This window comes from Macadamia integrifolia, unplaced genomic scaffold (genome assembly GCF_013358625.1).
Source record: "Macadamia integrifolia cultivar HAES 741 unplaced genomic scaffold, SCU_Mint_v3 scaffold1915, whole genome shotgun sequence".
Classification (NCBI taxonomy): domain Eukaryota; kingdom Viridiplantae; phylum Streptophyta; class Magnoliopsida; order Proteales; family Proteaceae; genus Macadamia; species Macadamia integrifolia.
Window position 1 is genome coordinate 13423 of NW_024868416.1, and position 16641 is coordinate 30063.

Genomic DNA, 16641 nt, shown 5'->3' on the forward strand with positions numbered 1-16641 from the left:
GACAGCAAATATTGACCGGAACGAGCTAGACAACTGCACTGAGGCATTTATTGCAGAGACGGGGGCTAGTGGACAACTTTGAGTGGGGACGCAAATGCATATCCACCTTGATAGGCAAACCCCAAGACCCCAACTTGCGTCAATGGTGATGCAATTTGTGAAACCATCAACCCCTTTTAATGGAATTACCTCATCTTCTACTTTGTCGACTTATCACAAGACCTTGGCTTCTTCCAATCTGCTGTCCTTTATTGAAATGCCCAATATAGGAGAGTAGATTATTACTTCCATCACCCTATGAACTGAGTCGATATAAATACAACTACAAAGCTTAGCAAAGCAGAGAGCACAAAGCAGAGAAAGATGGGAAGCTTGTTCGATGAAACTTCTAATGGCCTTACTTCGTTTCAGACACCCGGGAAGATCATTACTAGTAAAGGTAAGAACTAAGAACACAGCAGTTCTTTCCACACTAATGTTTATCTCCTCTGTTTTGCATTCTTTTACTTGTATCAACTTGTGTGATGAAGCTGCAATTGTTTGGGGGCCGGGAGAGCCATTTGTAATAGAAGAAGTGCAAGTCGATCCTCCTCAAAAGATGGAGGTTCGGATTAAGATCCTCTTCACTTCAGTCTGTCATACCGATCTCAGCGCTTGGAAAGGCGAGGTATTTGAATCATTTTAGTTACTGAAGTTAATAATAACGAAATTAATCACTAACCCATCAGTTCTTGTTCATTGTTTAACAACAACAATGAAGAACGAGGCGCATCGAGCCTATCCTCGAATCCTTGGCCACGAAGCTGCCGGGTAAGACATTTCATCGAATATGTGGTATGCAATATTATATATTCATTTCAAAATGTTGTGACTGATAATGAAGACGATACTAACAGAGTTGTGGAGAGTGTGGGAGAAGGGGTATTGGATATGAGAGAAGGGGATCATGTCATTCCAATCTTCAGTGGAGAGTGTGGACACTGCGTGTACTGCAAATCAGAGAAGACGAACCTGTGCGAGACGTTCCGTGTGAATCCGCTTAAGAAGGTGATGATCAATGACGGGAAGTCGAGGTTCTCGAGCAGAGACGGCCAACCCATCTACCACTTCCTTAACACTTCCACTTTCAGCGAGTACACCGTCCTCGACTCCGCCTGCGTTGTTAAGATCCACCCGGAGGCTCCTCTCAAGACGATGACCTTGCTTAGCTGTGGCGTTTCTACAGGTTTACTCTCTAATGTCAAAAGAAAATAAGTTTCAGAAAATAACAAAGAATTACATTTTATCGTGGCATGTTAATAGATTTTTGGACCGAGTTTACGGTACCAGGTATCCCTTGATTGCGGGGCTTCAGATGCACACAAAGGGTATGAGGAGTGGGTAAGGATTTGTGAACCTTAAGATAGAGTGGTGAACCTTTTGATAAGGTGGAGGAAAATTTTCTCCAGAATTTTTGGTGATTATAGGCTCATTTTTTAGGTATTTCATTTTCATATTTGAAACAGATATTTAATTAGTGAATGAGTATTGTGTGGGCTATCACATAGATCTCCATATCAGCCACTTGGCAATTTAGTTTCAATCTAAATGTTACAATCCCATGTTGATATATGGGATTTGGTGTGGGTTGATATGTTTGAGGATTTTTTATCTTATAAGCCAGTTTTTAAAGATAAGTTTTCCTCAAGTTGTAATCAATGGTATCAGAAAAACTAATACTCAAACGAAACCAATTGCACCTTTAAATAGAGTGGTGCCCCTTAAAAATGACTTGATTCAGTGTAGACAGTCATGGACATTGATTCAGAAGCATGGTGGTCTATTACATTCCCATATCCCAATCATATGAGGGTTGACCCACATTGAGGGGTTGGTGTGGGTTGATATTGTCATGGGTTGTATGTAATATAAAGAAAATTTTAGTGAAAAGAAAGTGAAAATTGGTCATATACCTGACTTTTTCTATCCCTAGGACAATGAGGAAAAACTAAATGGGCCTGGGCCTTCCATCGCCCCAAGAAAGATGGATCCAACAATTCACATCCAAACTAGTCCCATCAGGTCCTCGTACGATAAGTGCACACCTGAAATCCTCCCCTCAATCTCTCTCTTCTTACAACAAGTTTTCATATTAAGTGACTTTCAAGTGTGGATCAAACACTATACAAGAATGATTCTCGTACAAGGACCTAAACCAAACTCTTAATAGTACTGTCGTATAAGGGATTATATGGTCTGATTTATATTCCTAGTAGCCATTAATGGTGAGTGATCCTTTATTTTGGGTTGTTGATGGTTCCTAGGGTTGGGAGCAGCATGGAACACAGCGAACGTGCAAGCAGGTTCAACCATAGCCATCTTTGGCTTGGGCAGTGTGGGACTAGCAGTAGGTTCCAACCTCCAAAAACTCTTACTTAGCAATTTGCACCTTATTATTAAACCTCTGTTCTCCGTCTTAGTCGGCTTTAATTATGGTTAATTTAAACTTATCTTCACAGGTTGCAGAAGGAGCCAGAGCAAGAGGAGCTTCTAAGATAATAGGCATCGACATTAATCCAAACAAATACGTCACAGGTAATTATTAACTACCCTAATCTGAGCCTTTCACTTGATATGTCTCCTGCATTAATTGTATTATATATTATCTCTAGCTTATAATGTCTCATGTTCTCTCCAGCTCAATCCATGGGAGTCACAGATTTCATTAATCCAAACGATCTCGACCAACCAGTGCATGAGGTAGAGAGATAATTAATTGTTAGCTTTAAATTTGCAGCTTCACCCCCCTCTAGATTTTGGATCAAATTTTTTATTTATTGTAGGATATTTTAGCTTCACCCCAAATGGTCGGTTGCTTGCTAAACTGATTTTTAATTTATGATTTTGTATTTATTTTTATTTTTTTTTTCTTGGTTGACATGTTGATGAGGATGTCATATGATTCATGATCATAGTTAGTTAAAATGCGTTATAATTGTCTTTTTTTTCTATCGTTTTTTAAGTTGATCTCAATGACACAAAAGAAGACCTAAGATACAATACAAATTCAAATGCGTTTGCTTTCTTCTTCTTTTTTAATAAAGAAAACAGTATTTTCCTAAAAAGAATAATTTATTATTATATAAACTTATTGTTCCATAATTTATATGTATATGTTGTTAAATTCCTCTTGTTAATTGCGATTGTTTGCTTGGTTTCTTTTTCATGAGTGTGCATTTCGTCCCAACATATCTTGCCTCTTTTTTGTGTATCTTGTAAAGTCTAAACGTTTAAAATTCATAACATTTGTTTTTCAATTTTCGCCATTCTCAAATTGTTTGACTTGTCTCGTTCTAATTTTGAACTGCTTTATACACGTAGTATGGAACAAAGTTTTTTTGCTATCCCTGTTTCAACTAACTTTGCTTGTGACTAGTCTACTCATAATGATCGACCCCCAAATATGTCCATTGTCATATTTGTCACTTAAGAAAGTGATGTATGTGAAACATGATTGGCCATATAATTAGATAGATCATTTTTAGAGCATTTATAGTCTAGCCCTCTATGTGGCTATATTAAAGGGATCATTAACTCACCATCGACACCCCTTTTTTTTTTTTTTTTTGGAAAATTGTTTCTTCTTATTGTGGTGGTTGTTTTATTAATTGATGCAGAAAATATTAGAAATGACTGGAGGAGTAGACTACAGTTTTGAGTGTGCGGGGAACCTAGACGTTCTGCGGGAGGCCTTTTTATCTACACATGATGTAAGTACATTTATTCACGTGGGTAATTGGTTTTTTCTGCGTCATCTAATTATTCGATTAGTTGTTTATCTGGTGGGTATCAAATTTCAGATTCAAATTCAATTAAATACCCTCCCATGAATGTTATGAAAGTTAGTTTATCCGATGTTACTCTGAATGCAACTCTTAATTAATTGTAACAGGGTTGGGGTTTGACGATAATTTTGGGAATTCATCCTTCGCCAAGGATGCTTCCTTTCCATCCAATGGAGTTCTTTGATGGTAGGAAGTTGATCGGATCAGTTTTTGGAGACTTCAAAGGAAAGACACAACTGCCTGGGTTTGTTGATGAATGCATGCGTGGGGTCAGTACTTTCATCATATACTTTCCAAGCATTTTGATCAATTTTTAGTAAGAATATTTTACATATTATTGTCCATTACTAAAGGGATTTGTTGGTGGTGAGTTTATTTCCTTCAGGTGGTGAACTTAGATGGATTCATAACTCATGAGCTTCCCTTCACCAAGATAAACGAAGCATTTCAACTGCTCCTCGATGGAAAATCTTTGAGATGCCTCCTGCTGCTTTAAGCTTACTCTTACTATGCCATGGCTGTATCTTATCTCTACATCTTCACATTGTAATTGTACAACTATTTCCATGCCTGTACTATTTTATGTAATGTATGATGTATCAGATAGAGTGTGCTTAGTCCAATGGTAAAGTACGAAAGTTACATCTTAGTGGTTAAGTGGTCGAAACATCCTCTCAACATTCTCTGGGGTAAGACTACTTAGTTCTCGTCCCCTCGATCGATAACCTTGTGCACCAAGTATGCCCTTTTTTTTTATTGTTTGATGCATTAGCTTAGTAAATTTACTGATAACTCAGAATATCAAATGTGTGTGTACCCTTTTGTTTTTTTGGGGGTGAAGGTATGGGTGTATACTCCAAACCTGCTGCATGATTTAATCCCAAGACCTAATTTAAACTAGCCAGGACCCTTGCAAGCCATAGTTTTAGTTCATGATTTAGATTCAATATTAATCACGGCCGATACGAATATGATTTTGATACGTATATATCAAATTGCTTCAATCTGAAACAACTACAAATTCAAGAAAAAACAAAAAACAAAAAAAACAAAAAAAAAAAGCACCGTTTTATCTGATGCTAAAGACATGTATCCATGTTGGTCACAATCGATCTGATACTGATACCTAAAACTATGTTACCAAGTGAGTTGGTGACCTTCAAATTATATATATAAAAATCCAAAATCAAATTTCCATCCAGTTGAAAAAATTTCCTTTTCACGATGAGCAATGCCAAATGAAATTCCATCATTGTAATAGACTTAAGAGGGTGTAGGTTGGATAAGGAGAAATATCTTGACACTTATTCTAAGCTAGTAGTTGACGAGTAACAACATAGTTTATCTATACAGGCTTGCAATATTTTAATATGTGCAGTGATTAATAGACCCCAACTAGATTTAACAAGTTGGGCAGTAGGCTTGTTGAATGGAGATGAGAAATCGTTACTAATAACAGGCTATTTAATGACAATAAATCCTATTGAAGGAAGCTCCATGGCTCTTTTGCTTGGAGTACAATCAGCAATAGGACGTGGACTACCTCTGAGTGAAATATGGACTAATTCAGATGTTGTTTACAAACTCTCTTTGGACTTACAAAAATTTTTGTGGCCTTTAAGTACGGCATCCATCTTTTTGAATGTATATAAATCTATGGCCAATGTAACCTATAGGCTAAAACCTCAGTCAAAACATGTGTCTTTTTTTGCGTTGATGGTTGGAGAAACGCTGACAAACAGTAGTATAATTGCTGCCCCTTTTGTATATTCCTAAGTTTTTAATAGTTTGTTGCCTTAAAAATAAAAAAAAAATAAAAAAAAAAAGAAACAAAAACTAAAAAAAAAACTTAGTTTATTTTCCATGATACAACTTCTCTTTTAAGGAAAAAGCTTTTGTACACAACTATCATTAGAAACATTCTATTAAATGAAAAAAACATATCATTAGAAACATTTGCACCAGCGAATTTTTTTTTTTTTCTTTTTTCCACGCGATAGTATTTCTTGGGGCATAAAATATTTCAGCGAAATTCTCTTGTCATCGTATAATCATGGAATACTTTAAAAATAAATTAAACTGAATCATGTGCTAATATGATATTCTAAAAACTAATAATTAAAAATGTTAATCATATTGAAAGTATTCAAATGAAATTTGCCTAGGAGCTTACCAAAATGAAACAAGTATAAATTTGTTCCATGCTACCCAAAAAAAAATCATTCCCTCTTAATTTAGGGAAATTGCCACTTCATATGGTCCCACCAGATAAGCTTTATGAATCAGTTAGACCATGTGATTCTATCTGCAATTTTGTGATTTTGATCTTTATTAGGAGAAAGAGCATGTTAGGGTTGGCAATGTGTGGAAATTGAAATGTAATCATGAACATTCGTTTTACCCAATGAAAGAATGATGTAACAAATCTAACCAATGAATATCTAGGGAATGATCTAGATTAACTATGTAATATTTCATCTTCAAATATAATGATTTGCCCATCCTTATACTATCATACCCCTCCCATGTGAGTCACGCACACCCTCTTTCACACACACACACACACAAAGCCCTATACACTTCCTTTTGAAATTTTCAATGATTTGTTTTGTCAATTTGTCTATCTCATTAGTCATAGTATTACAGTTAAATAAGTGATCCTGAGACTACAGATGCAGATGGATCAAATACAGATTGGATGTGATCAGATCTAGATATCCCCCAGCTAGATACGGATATCCCTAAACAAATACAAATGCGAATTGAATCTAGATTTTCGATTATCCATTTATATCTCATATTTCTGTAACCTCGATCTTTTTTCTCGATAGATACGATTCATTCTTAATCCACATCTCTCAGTTATCTTATCATTTTCCCATTCTCTAAAGTCGAGAGCGGATCAGGTTCACGTACGAAAATGTATGAAAACGGTCCTAATCCGTGAATATAAAATTAATTTTCTCTCTCTTCATTTAATAGATTCTATATCCATAAATCAAGAATGTACGAGAACATTCTCATACGATGTGTTCACTCTAAAACCTATCTTCAAAAACCTTCTTAAGTCATTAATTATTTTATTATTAATTAAATATCTACCCGAATTTGGTTATTATAAAATTTTAACCCATATAATGCAATTCTTTTGTCACCATTAACAGAAAACAAGATCAACCACAAGAAGAGGAAGAAGAAAGAGTCAAAGGGAGACAATGTTCAGAATTCCTTGCAAGTAACAAGCCACGTCGTTTTGCGGCGGTGGCATATTAAGTTATTAACCCTCCCCTTCCCCAGAAGAAAAAGAAAGACACGAAACGTTTCGTGGCTCTACCGTCGGCTCCATTCTGTTTAGCCATTGATGTACGTACCCTGTTTTGATGCATTCTGATAGGTGCATTTATTGTTTCTTTAATAACTCCAGAGCTTTATCAATTTCTCTGTTCTAATCCATGGAAGGAAATAAAGAATAGAGGCACATGTGAGTGGAATTTTATGTAATTTAATCTATTTAGGAACCACAATTGAACGATCTGTTAGTATAAATATATAGTATTACTACAACCTGAGTAGCCAAAACAAGCTCTGAGTGAGGGTAATTGGAAAAGAGAGAGATGGGCAACTCTGCTGAGACGAAAGGGAAGGTCATCACTTGCAAAGGTATATGACAACCATCGACTCTCCCTTCTTCTTCTCCTTCTAATAAAAGAGACTAAAAGTTCTGGTTTGCACCTTGAAGCTGCTGTTGTTTGGGGTCCAGGACAACCAATTTCCATAGAAGAAGTACAAGTTCATCCTCCCCAGATAATGGAGGTCAGAATGAAGGTCCTTTACACCTCGATTTGCCACACAGATCTCAGTGCTTGGAAAGGAGAGATAAGAATGCAAAGGAAAACCCCCCCCCCATTTCAGTATCACATTCTGTTAAGTTTGTCTTGAATTCTTGACCCATTTTAAAGATTGACCCGATCCGACATATTTTGGTGGCAATCCAAATGGGAATTTTTCTGAGATCTGTGATGGAAGCAGAGGGGTTGGGCCGATAGGCCCAAGCCCAGAGCCCATCACTGATCTTGTATGGGGGTGCGGGGGCGTAGCCCCCACGGTATGGTTCGATTGAATCGATCGCAACCCGATGGGTCGACCCACGATTTTGGAGTATATATAATGTACTGTTGCTTGTTGAGAAAGTCATTGTATTCTAGGGTTTCAGAGCGAGTTTTTTCCTCGCTGCTGCTAGGGTGTAATATCTCTTCTGCATAGTGAATCATCTTCTTCTTCGCCCGAGGACATAGCACACCACCCTGGTGTGTGAACGTCGTTAAATCTCTGTGTCGTATGGATCTATTGTCTCTTTATTATTCGTGTTTCTTGGTGTTTGACCTAACACATTCAATTTCTTAATATTGAGAATAAAAATGCTGTTTTGATGAATTAATTCTATGTTTTGATTGTAATTGAAGAACGAGGCCCAACAAGTGTATCCTCGAATTCTAGGCCATGAAGCTGCAGGGTAACCATCAAATGTAGAAGCTTCTTCTTATGTTATCAATTTCTGAATGTGAGTGAAATTGCCTAGATATGTATATGGGCAGGATCGTTGAGAGCGTGGGAGAAGGAGTGTCGGACATGAGAGAAGGTGACAAAGTGGTTCCAATCTTCAATGGAGAATGCGGTGACTGTGCCTATTGTAAGTGTGAGAAAACTAACCTCTGCAGGAAGTTCAGGGTGAATCCAATGAAATCCGTCATGGTTAACGATGGGAAGACAAGGTTCTGGACGCGTGATGGTCAGAAGCCCATTTACCATTTCCTCAACACCTCCACCTTTGTGGAGTACACCGTGCTCGACTCGGCCTGTGTTGTCAAGATAGATGCCCAAGCTCCTCTAAGGAAGATGAGCTTGCTTAGTTGTGGCGTTTCTACAGGCATGTAATCTGCAACACAAGTCAACTTTTTTGTTGTATGGAAGATCCAAATTTTTCCAATTTTTCCACATCAGGGATATGAATGATACTATATATGAACATATGGATATGGGTCTGAGGAAATTTTTTCTAAAAATTCAAAATTTTGTTGGGTTCAAGGAATTGGAGCTGCTTGGAATACGGCAAACGTGCAAGAAGGATCAAGCGTCGCCATCTTTGGTTTGGGTGCTGTGGGACTTGCTGTAAGCATCAATAGACCTGAACATCTCTGTCTCTCTGTGTGTCTATTTGTGTTGCAGACAATGAGGGGAGTTAATTAATCAAGTACTCATGGGCGCAGGTAGCAGAAGGAGCACGGTTAAGAGGAGCTTCTCAAATTATAGGCATCGACATTAATCCAGACAAATTTATCAAAGGTGGAGTTTTCACAGTTCATAGATGCTTAATGAAGTTGTTAAATAGTGATTTTATGTACTAAACGATTGCTGTCACTTGATTGTTTGTAGGTAAAACAGTAGGGATTACCCATTTCATTAACCCAAATGATATCCAGAAGGAGAAAGATCACAAAGCTGTGCATGAGGCAAGTAAAGCACCCCACATCTTCCACAACTCTTATTTTCTTCATTTTAGTAATGGTCACCTGTTTTTTTGGGAGAGCTTGTGGATTAGTGGGAGTTGGGCGTTGTGGATGTGTCTCATGTGTGATGGCATGATGTATGGACTCATGGGTGATGATGCTCATGGATGGGGCAGTGGTTCCATTAAATATGAGACGTTGAACCTCCTCCCTGCATACCTGTCCGGGGCCCAAAGTAGGCCCAGTACCCACCAAAGACATTTGGCAGGAGACTCAGGACTCAACCAGGAATACAACCGCCGGGCCTACTTTCTGACTTGTGTTCATGGGTGTCAATTTCAAGATCACGCTGATTCGAAATTTTTTTTATTTGATTTTAGTTTTAAAAATTAAAATTTCATTCGGTTTGATTCGATTCAGTTTGGTTCGGTTTTAGTACTAATAATTTGTAATTCATTTAAACCAAACTAATAATGTACATTTCGATTTTTGATTTGGTGATTCTGGATCGAGTTTGGGTTTTAGGGTAATTTGCCCTCAGCTTTCTTTCTCCAAATCTTCAATATAGACACACATGTCACCAGATTAGTGGAGAATTACACCTAATTGCACTTTTGGGAAATTGGAGGGGATCTTGATCTTGTTTCTTTCGAATTGCTGAGATTTTCTCTAATATTTAATTCCCACCTTGTAGAGATTTTTTTTTTTTGTTTTTTTTTTTTTTTTTTTTTTTTTTTTTTTTTTTTTTTTTTTTTTTTTTTTTGGTGAAGAATATAGGAAGTCAAAATGAGATCAGTATTAGTTAATAACAAAATGTCCACCACTATATACGTATTGATTTAAGGCAATCTTGATTAATTAATGTGTATCCGGTTCTGATTACATATTTAATTACGTGAGAGGGTGGCCTTGTGAGACAGGATCTTTATGAAAAAGAAAGCTTAATAAAACCCATTACGTGCCTACCTCTAACCTTAAATGAATTTTTTATTCATTATGGTATGATCTAACAGTCAACGGTCTTAACATGCATTTTTTTTTTTTTTTTCATTTCTTGGATTCTATATTTCTATCTAGCTATGGGCCTCAACAAGCCAACGGCACTCTTTATTGTGTGCTCTAAGAAACTTCTGGGTAGAACTTAGAAGTTACCTTAGGGACCAGATCAAAGTATGCTAACACACAATGGTGCTCATAGTTCAGTTTAACCGCAAGGTGGTTGTAGACCAAGGTGATATATTAGATCTTAGAGAAAAGTACCTCTAAGCTGCTAGGGTTTCTCATATTCTCTTACAGATACATTTTTAATTTATTTTTAATAATTTAATTATTCTTTATGATGGGGTTTAAGATATCTTGGTTACTTTGAGAGCCAATGCTCTTGATCTGATTAATTATTTTCTTTTAGAACAATGACTTATTAAATCCTTCTGCAGTCAACTTCATTCCATACAATAGGACTGCCGGTGGCTTGGCATACGAGGTGTCAATATACACTGAAAAATAATTGATTAACTTGTCGTGATGTGTAAGTAGCCTTTTATGGCAAATGGACTAGGTCAAATTAGGGAGCCTCATAAATGTACTATGCAGTGGTGGTTGCGTGGGTACTCATGTTTTCCAAATACCATGCTTGACTTCAACTTGAGAATGATTATACCAACAATGGTGGGGCGGCTGGCTCATTTGAAAAAGACCAACACCTCACACTTAAGAAGCCATGTGTTCAACACTCTGTCCTCCTTCTTTTTTGTTTTGTTTTTTTTTTTCATGTTTAAGAATGTAAAATTAAGTTATTGATAAACTACTAATACTACCTTGGACCCCTGGTGGTGCAGGTTATTCAAGAAATGACTAAAGGAGGTGTTGATTACAGCTTTGAGTGCTCAGGAAACTTGGAAGTTCTTCAGGAGGCCTTCTCGTCTACTCATGATGTGCGTCTATTTGTTTCTTTCTTTTTAATTTCTTTCTAATTTATAATTTTGTGATGCTTGAAGAATGAGAAAGGTTCTCTAAGTTGCCAAGGCAGACTACACTAGCACCCTTGTATCCATCTCTCGCCTCCTCACATGAAATCGTTACCCTTCTACATCCGATACTTTTTTGTCACACCTCATTGGTGCACTCTCTTGCTTAGAACCCTCCCTAAAAATATACACATGGGCGGAGAGGTGATGTGTATCTACTTAAGTCTTGTTGTAAGGCTCTAAGCAACATCTTTACCAAAAAAAAAATAAAGGCTCTAAGCAACTTCTTAGCATTCCTATGTCACGAAGGAAAGAGGAACAAAACGTGATATGAAACTTCCATAGTTAAGAAGGAAGAAAAAAAGGGCATCCATCCATCACCTCGGTCAATGAAAGAGATTGAAAGGTTTCCTCAATCCTCATACATTTGCATAAGGTGTATCACGGGAAGTTGCTTTCTTTGTGGTGTCACAACCCAATTCATGTCCAATAAAATATTAATATTATATATTCATGTCAAAATGTTGTGACTGATAATGAAGACGATACTAACAGAGTTGTGGAGAGTGTGGGAGAAGGGGTATTGGATATGAGAGAAGGGGATCATGTGATTCCAATCTTCAATGGAGAGTGTGGACACTGCGTGTACTGCAAATCAGAGAAGACGAACCTGTGCGAGACGTTCCGTGTGAATCCGCTTAAGAAGGTGATGATCAATGACGGGAAGTCGAGGTTCTCGAGCAGAGACGGCCAACCCATCTACCACTCCCTTAACACTTCCACTTTCAGCGAGTACACCGTCCTCGACTCCGCCTGCGTTGTTAAGATCCACCCAGAATCTCCTCTCAAGAAGATGACCTTGCTTAGCTGTGGCGTTTCTACAGGTTTACTCTCTAATGTCAAAAGAAAATAAGTTTCAGAAAATAACAAAGAATTACATTTTATCGTGGCATGTTAATAGATTTTTGGACCGAGTTTACAGTACCAGGTATCCCTTGATTGCGGGGCTTCAGATGCACACAAAGGGTATGAGGAGTGGGTAAGGGTTTGTGAACCTTAAGATAGTGTGGTGAACCTTTTGATGCGGTGGAGGAAAATTTTCTCCTGAATTTTTTGGCTCATTTTTTAGGTATTTCATTTTCATATTTGAAACGGATATTTAATTAGTGAATGAGTATTGTGTGCGCTATCACATAGATCTCCACATCAGCCACTTGGCAATTTAGTTTCAATCTAAATGTTACAATCCCATGTTGATATATGGGATTTGGTGTGGGTTGATATGTTTGAAGATTTTTTATCTTATAAGTCAGTTTTTAAAGATAAGTTTTCCTTAAGTTGTAATCAGTGGTATCAAAAGAACTAATACTCAAACGAAACCAATTGCACCTTTGAACAGAGTGGTGCCCCTTAAAAAGGACTTGATTAATGTAGACAATCATGGACATTGATTCAAAAGCATAGTGGTCTATTACATTCCCATATCCCAATCATATGAGGGTTGACCCACATTGAGGGGTTGGTGTGGGTTGATATTGTCATGGGTTGTATGTAATATAAAGAAAATTTTAGTGAAAAGAAAGTGAAAATTGGTCATATACCTGACTTTTTCTAACCTTAGGACAATGAGGAAAAACTAACTGGGCCTGGGCCTGGGCCTTCCATCGCCCCAAGAAAGATGGATCCATCAATTCACATCCAATCTAGTCCCATCAGGTCCTCGTACAATAAATGCACACCTGAAATCCTCCTCTCAATCTCTCTTTTCTTACAACAAGTTTTGTGAATTTCAAGTGTGGATCAAACACTATACGAGAATGATTCTCATACAAAGACCTGAACCAAATTCTTAATAGTACTGTCGTATAAGGGATTATATGGTCCGATTTATATTCCTAGTAGCCATTAATGGTGAGTGATCCTTTATTTTGGGTTGTTGATGATTCCTAGGGTTGGGAGCAGCATGGAACACAGCGAACGTGCAAGCAGGTTCAACCATAGCCATCTTTGGCTTGGGCAGTGTGGGACTAGCAGTAGGTTCCAACCTCCAAAAACTCTTACTTAGCAATTTGCACCTTATTATTAAACCTTTGTTCTCCGTCTTAGCCGGCTTTAATTATGGTTAATTTAAACTTATCTTCACAGGTTGCAGAAGGAGCCAGAGCAAGAGGAGCTTCTAAGATAATAGGCATCGACATTAATCCAAACAAATACGTCACAGGTAATTATTAACTACCCTAATCTGAGCCTTTCACTTGATATGTCTCCTGTATTAATTGTATTATATATTATCTCTAGCTTATGATGTCTCATGTTCTCTCCAGGTCAATCCAAGGGAGTCACAGATTTCATTAATCCAAACGATCTCGACCAACCAGTGCATGAGGTAGAGAGATAATTAATTATTAGCTTTAAATTTGCAGCTTCACCCCCCTCTAGATTTTGGATCAAATTTTTTATTCATTGTAGAATATTTTAGTTTCACCCCAAATGGTCGGTTGCTTGCTAAACTGATTTTTAATTTATGATTTTGTATTTATTTTTATTTTCTTTTTCTTTGTTGACTTGGTGATGAGGATGTCATATGATTCATGATCATAGTTAGTTAAATGCGTTTTAATTGTCTTTTTTTTCTATCGTTGTTTAAGTTGATCTCAATGATACAAAAGAAGACCTAAAATACAATACAAATTCAAATGCGTTTGCTTTCTTCTTCTTTTTTAATAAAGAAAACAGTAATTTCCTAAAAAGAATAATTTATTATTATATAAACTTATTGTTCTGTAATTTATATGTATATGTTGTTAAATTCCTCTTGTTAATTGTGATTGTTTGCTTGGTTTCTTTTTCATGAGTGTGCATTTCGTCCCAACATATCTTGCCTCTTTTTTGTGTATCTTGTAAAGTCTAAACGTTTAAAATTCATAACATTTGTTTTTCATTTTTCGCCATTCTCAAATTGTTTGACTTGTCTCATTCTAATTTTGAACTGTTTTATACACGTAGTATGGAACAAAGTTTTTTTGCTATCCCTGTTTCAACTAACTTTGCTTGTGACTCGTCTACTCATAATGATCGACCCCCAAATATGTCCATTGTCATATTTGTCACTTAAGAAAGTGATGTATGTGAAACATGATTGGCCATATAATTAGATAGATCATTTTTAGAGCATTTATAGTCTAGCCCTCTATGCGGCTATATTAAAGGGATCATTAACTCACCTTCGACACCCCTTTTTTTTTTTTTTGGAAAATTGTTTCTTCTTATTGTGGTGGTTGTTTTATTAATTGATGCAGAAAATATTAGAAATGACTGGAGGAGTAGACTACAGTTTTGAGTGTGCGGGGAACCTAGACGTTCTGCGGGAGGCCTTTTTATCTACACATGATGTAAGAGCCTGTTTGGTATCGTTTCTATTCCAAAAACGTCGTTTCGTGTCAAAAACGAAAATTTCAGTTTCTGTGTCAAAATGCAGTTTTTAAACAAAAAAATGGTGTTTCAAAATTTCAAATTTTTATCGGGAACATTTTTTTTTTATTTTTTATTTTTTTTTGTAAAATGGAACGAAACTGGGAAGACGAAAAATCTCGTTTTTTCAGTTTTTTTTTCACTTTTTGTTCTAAAAAAACAGAAACATACCATAAGTGCACCAAACAGAAGATTTTGTTTTTTCATTCCAATAGAACAAAAAAACTCCAAAAACGTTTTTTTAAAACGATGACAAACGGAGCCTAAGTATATTTATTCACGTGGGCAATTGGTTTTTTCTGCATCATCTAATTATTCGATTATTTGTTTATCTGGTGGGTATCAAATTGCAGATTCAAATTCAATTAAATATCCTCCCATGAATGTTATGAAAGTTACTTTATCCAATGTTACTCTGAATGCAACTCTTAATTAATTGTAACAGGGTTGGGGTTTGACGATAATTTTGGGAATTCATCCTTCGCCAAGGATGCTTCCTTTCCATCCAATGGAGTTCTTTGATGGTAGGAAGTTGATCGGATCAGTTTTTGGAGACTTCAAAGGAAAGACACAACTGCCTGGGTTTGTTGATGAATGCATGCGTGGGGTCAGTACTTTCATCATATACTTTCTAAGCATTTTGATCATTTTTTAGTAAGAATATTTTACATATTATTGTCCATTACTAAAGGGATTTGTTGGTGGTGAGTTTATTTCCTTCAGGTGGTGAACTTAGATGGATTCATAACTCATGAGCTTCCCTTCACCAAGATAAACGAAGCATTTCAACTGCTCCTCAATGGAAAATCTTTGAGATGCCTCCTGCTGCTTTAAGCTTACTCTTACTATGCCATGGCTGTTTCTTGTCTCTACATCTTCACATTGTAATTGTACAACTATTTCCATGCTAGTACTATTTTATGTAATGTATGATGTATCAGATAGAGTGTGCTTAGTCCAATGGTAAAGTACGAAAGTTACAACTTAGTGGTTAAGTGGTCAAAACATCCTCTCAACATTCTCTGGGGTAAGAGTACTTAGGGCCCGTTTGATAACGTAACCAGAAACGTGTTTCTGTGTTTTCTTGTTCTCAAAAACACAGAAACGGCATAAATACCGTTTGGTAAAAATGTTCTGTTCCACTTGTTTCTTGAAACATAAATTGAAATTTATAACAATTTATGCTTCAAGAAACATGAATGACGAAACAAGTTTTACTTGTTTCGCTCGTTTCTCGAAACAAAAAAGGGGCACAAAAAATCGATGACCTACGAACCAACAACGAACCAACGGGAATTTATGTTGTTCATTCGAAGAGCTATGCAACTACAGACCCTTCTCCTTCGTCCTTTCCCTGTTGAACCCTCCTCTGCTGCCTCCTCCTCTCCCTGAACCCTCACCTCCTCCCTCTGAACCACCATGCCACCTCCTTCAGACAGAATTCAGATCAAGATTTTGAGAAGTCTTTGCAGCAACTGCTCTATTCTCTCTCTCTGGGAATTCAGAAGCGACAACACCATTTCTTTATCATTCAGATTCTCAGGTAGGTGTCTTTCTCTTGTCGGCACAAAAACAATCAGATCTCTAAGAACGAAACCCTAGATATACAAATTTTCTGCTTTGACTTGATTTCAGAGAAGAGGAAGAGACCTAAGAACGCTAATCGTTCATTCGACTTGATAACTTCTGAGTTGGTCTTCCAACGGCCACCGGAGTTGCGGTCTTTCCCCAAAAAGGTTTAGGAGAATCAATCGGTCTCACATGACTGAACAAACCGATCTCTCCCTGGCTTGAAGACCTTGCAATACGCGATCGTTTGACCGACATTACGATGAGGTTGCAAGAACAATATCAAAACTTGTCGAATCTGAA

General features: G+C 37.0%; 3 protein-coding genes across 4 annotated transcripts; all 3 read left to right on the top strand.

Moving 5' to 3' along the window:
• Window positions 1-274: 274 nt before the first annotated feature.
• On the top strand, window positions 275-4430 carry LOC122065183 (alcohol dehydrogenase-like 4). 2 transcript variants are annotated; one of them, XM_042628991.1, is made up of 10 exons: window positions 275-439; window positions 531-667; window positions 761-810; window positions 897-1225; window positions 2304-2386; window positions 2499-2574; window positions 2678-2739; window positions 3657-3749; window positions 3932-4093; window positions 4210-4430. In XM_042628991.1, exons 1-10 carry the CDS (start codon window positions 364-366, stop codon window positions 4318-4320), a joined length of 1179 nt encoding a protein of 392 aa, XP_042484925.1. In that variant the 5' UTR covers window positions 275-363; the 3' UTR covers window positions 4321-4430. The 2 variants fall into 2 exon arrangements, with proteins under 2 accessions (XP_042484925.1, XP_042484926.1); XM_042628992.1 differs by having other exon boundaries at window positions 570-667.
• Window positions 4431-8390: 3960 nt separating this feature from the next.
• LOC122065190 (alcohol dehydrogenase-like 3) lies at window positions 8391-11304 on the top strand. The gene is made up of 5 exons (XM_042629003.1): window positions 8391-8751; window positions 8911-8993; window positions 9092-9167; window positions 9258-9652; window positions 11170-11304. The coding sequence occupies exons 1-5, from the start codon at window positions 8406-8408 to the stop codon at window positions 11302-11304; spliced, it is 1035 nt and encodes a 344-aa protein (XP_042484937.1). The 5' UTR covers window positions 8391-8405.
• A 514-nt stretch (window positions 11305-11818) lies between these two features.
• LOC122065191 (alcohol dehydrogenase-like 3) lies at window positions 11819-15713 on the top strand (the record flags this gene model as incomplete). Its single annotated transcript, XM_042629004.1, has 7 exons — window positions 11819-12182; window positions 13249-13331; window positions 13444-13519; window positions 13623-13684; window positions 14598-14690; window positions 15215-15376; window positions 15493-15713. Coding segments are annotated over 7 exons (951 nt in total), but the record flags the coding sequence as incomplete, so codon positions are not given.
• Between the last annotated feature and the right edge of the window lie 928 nt (window positions 15714-16641).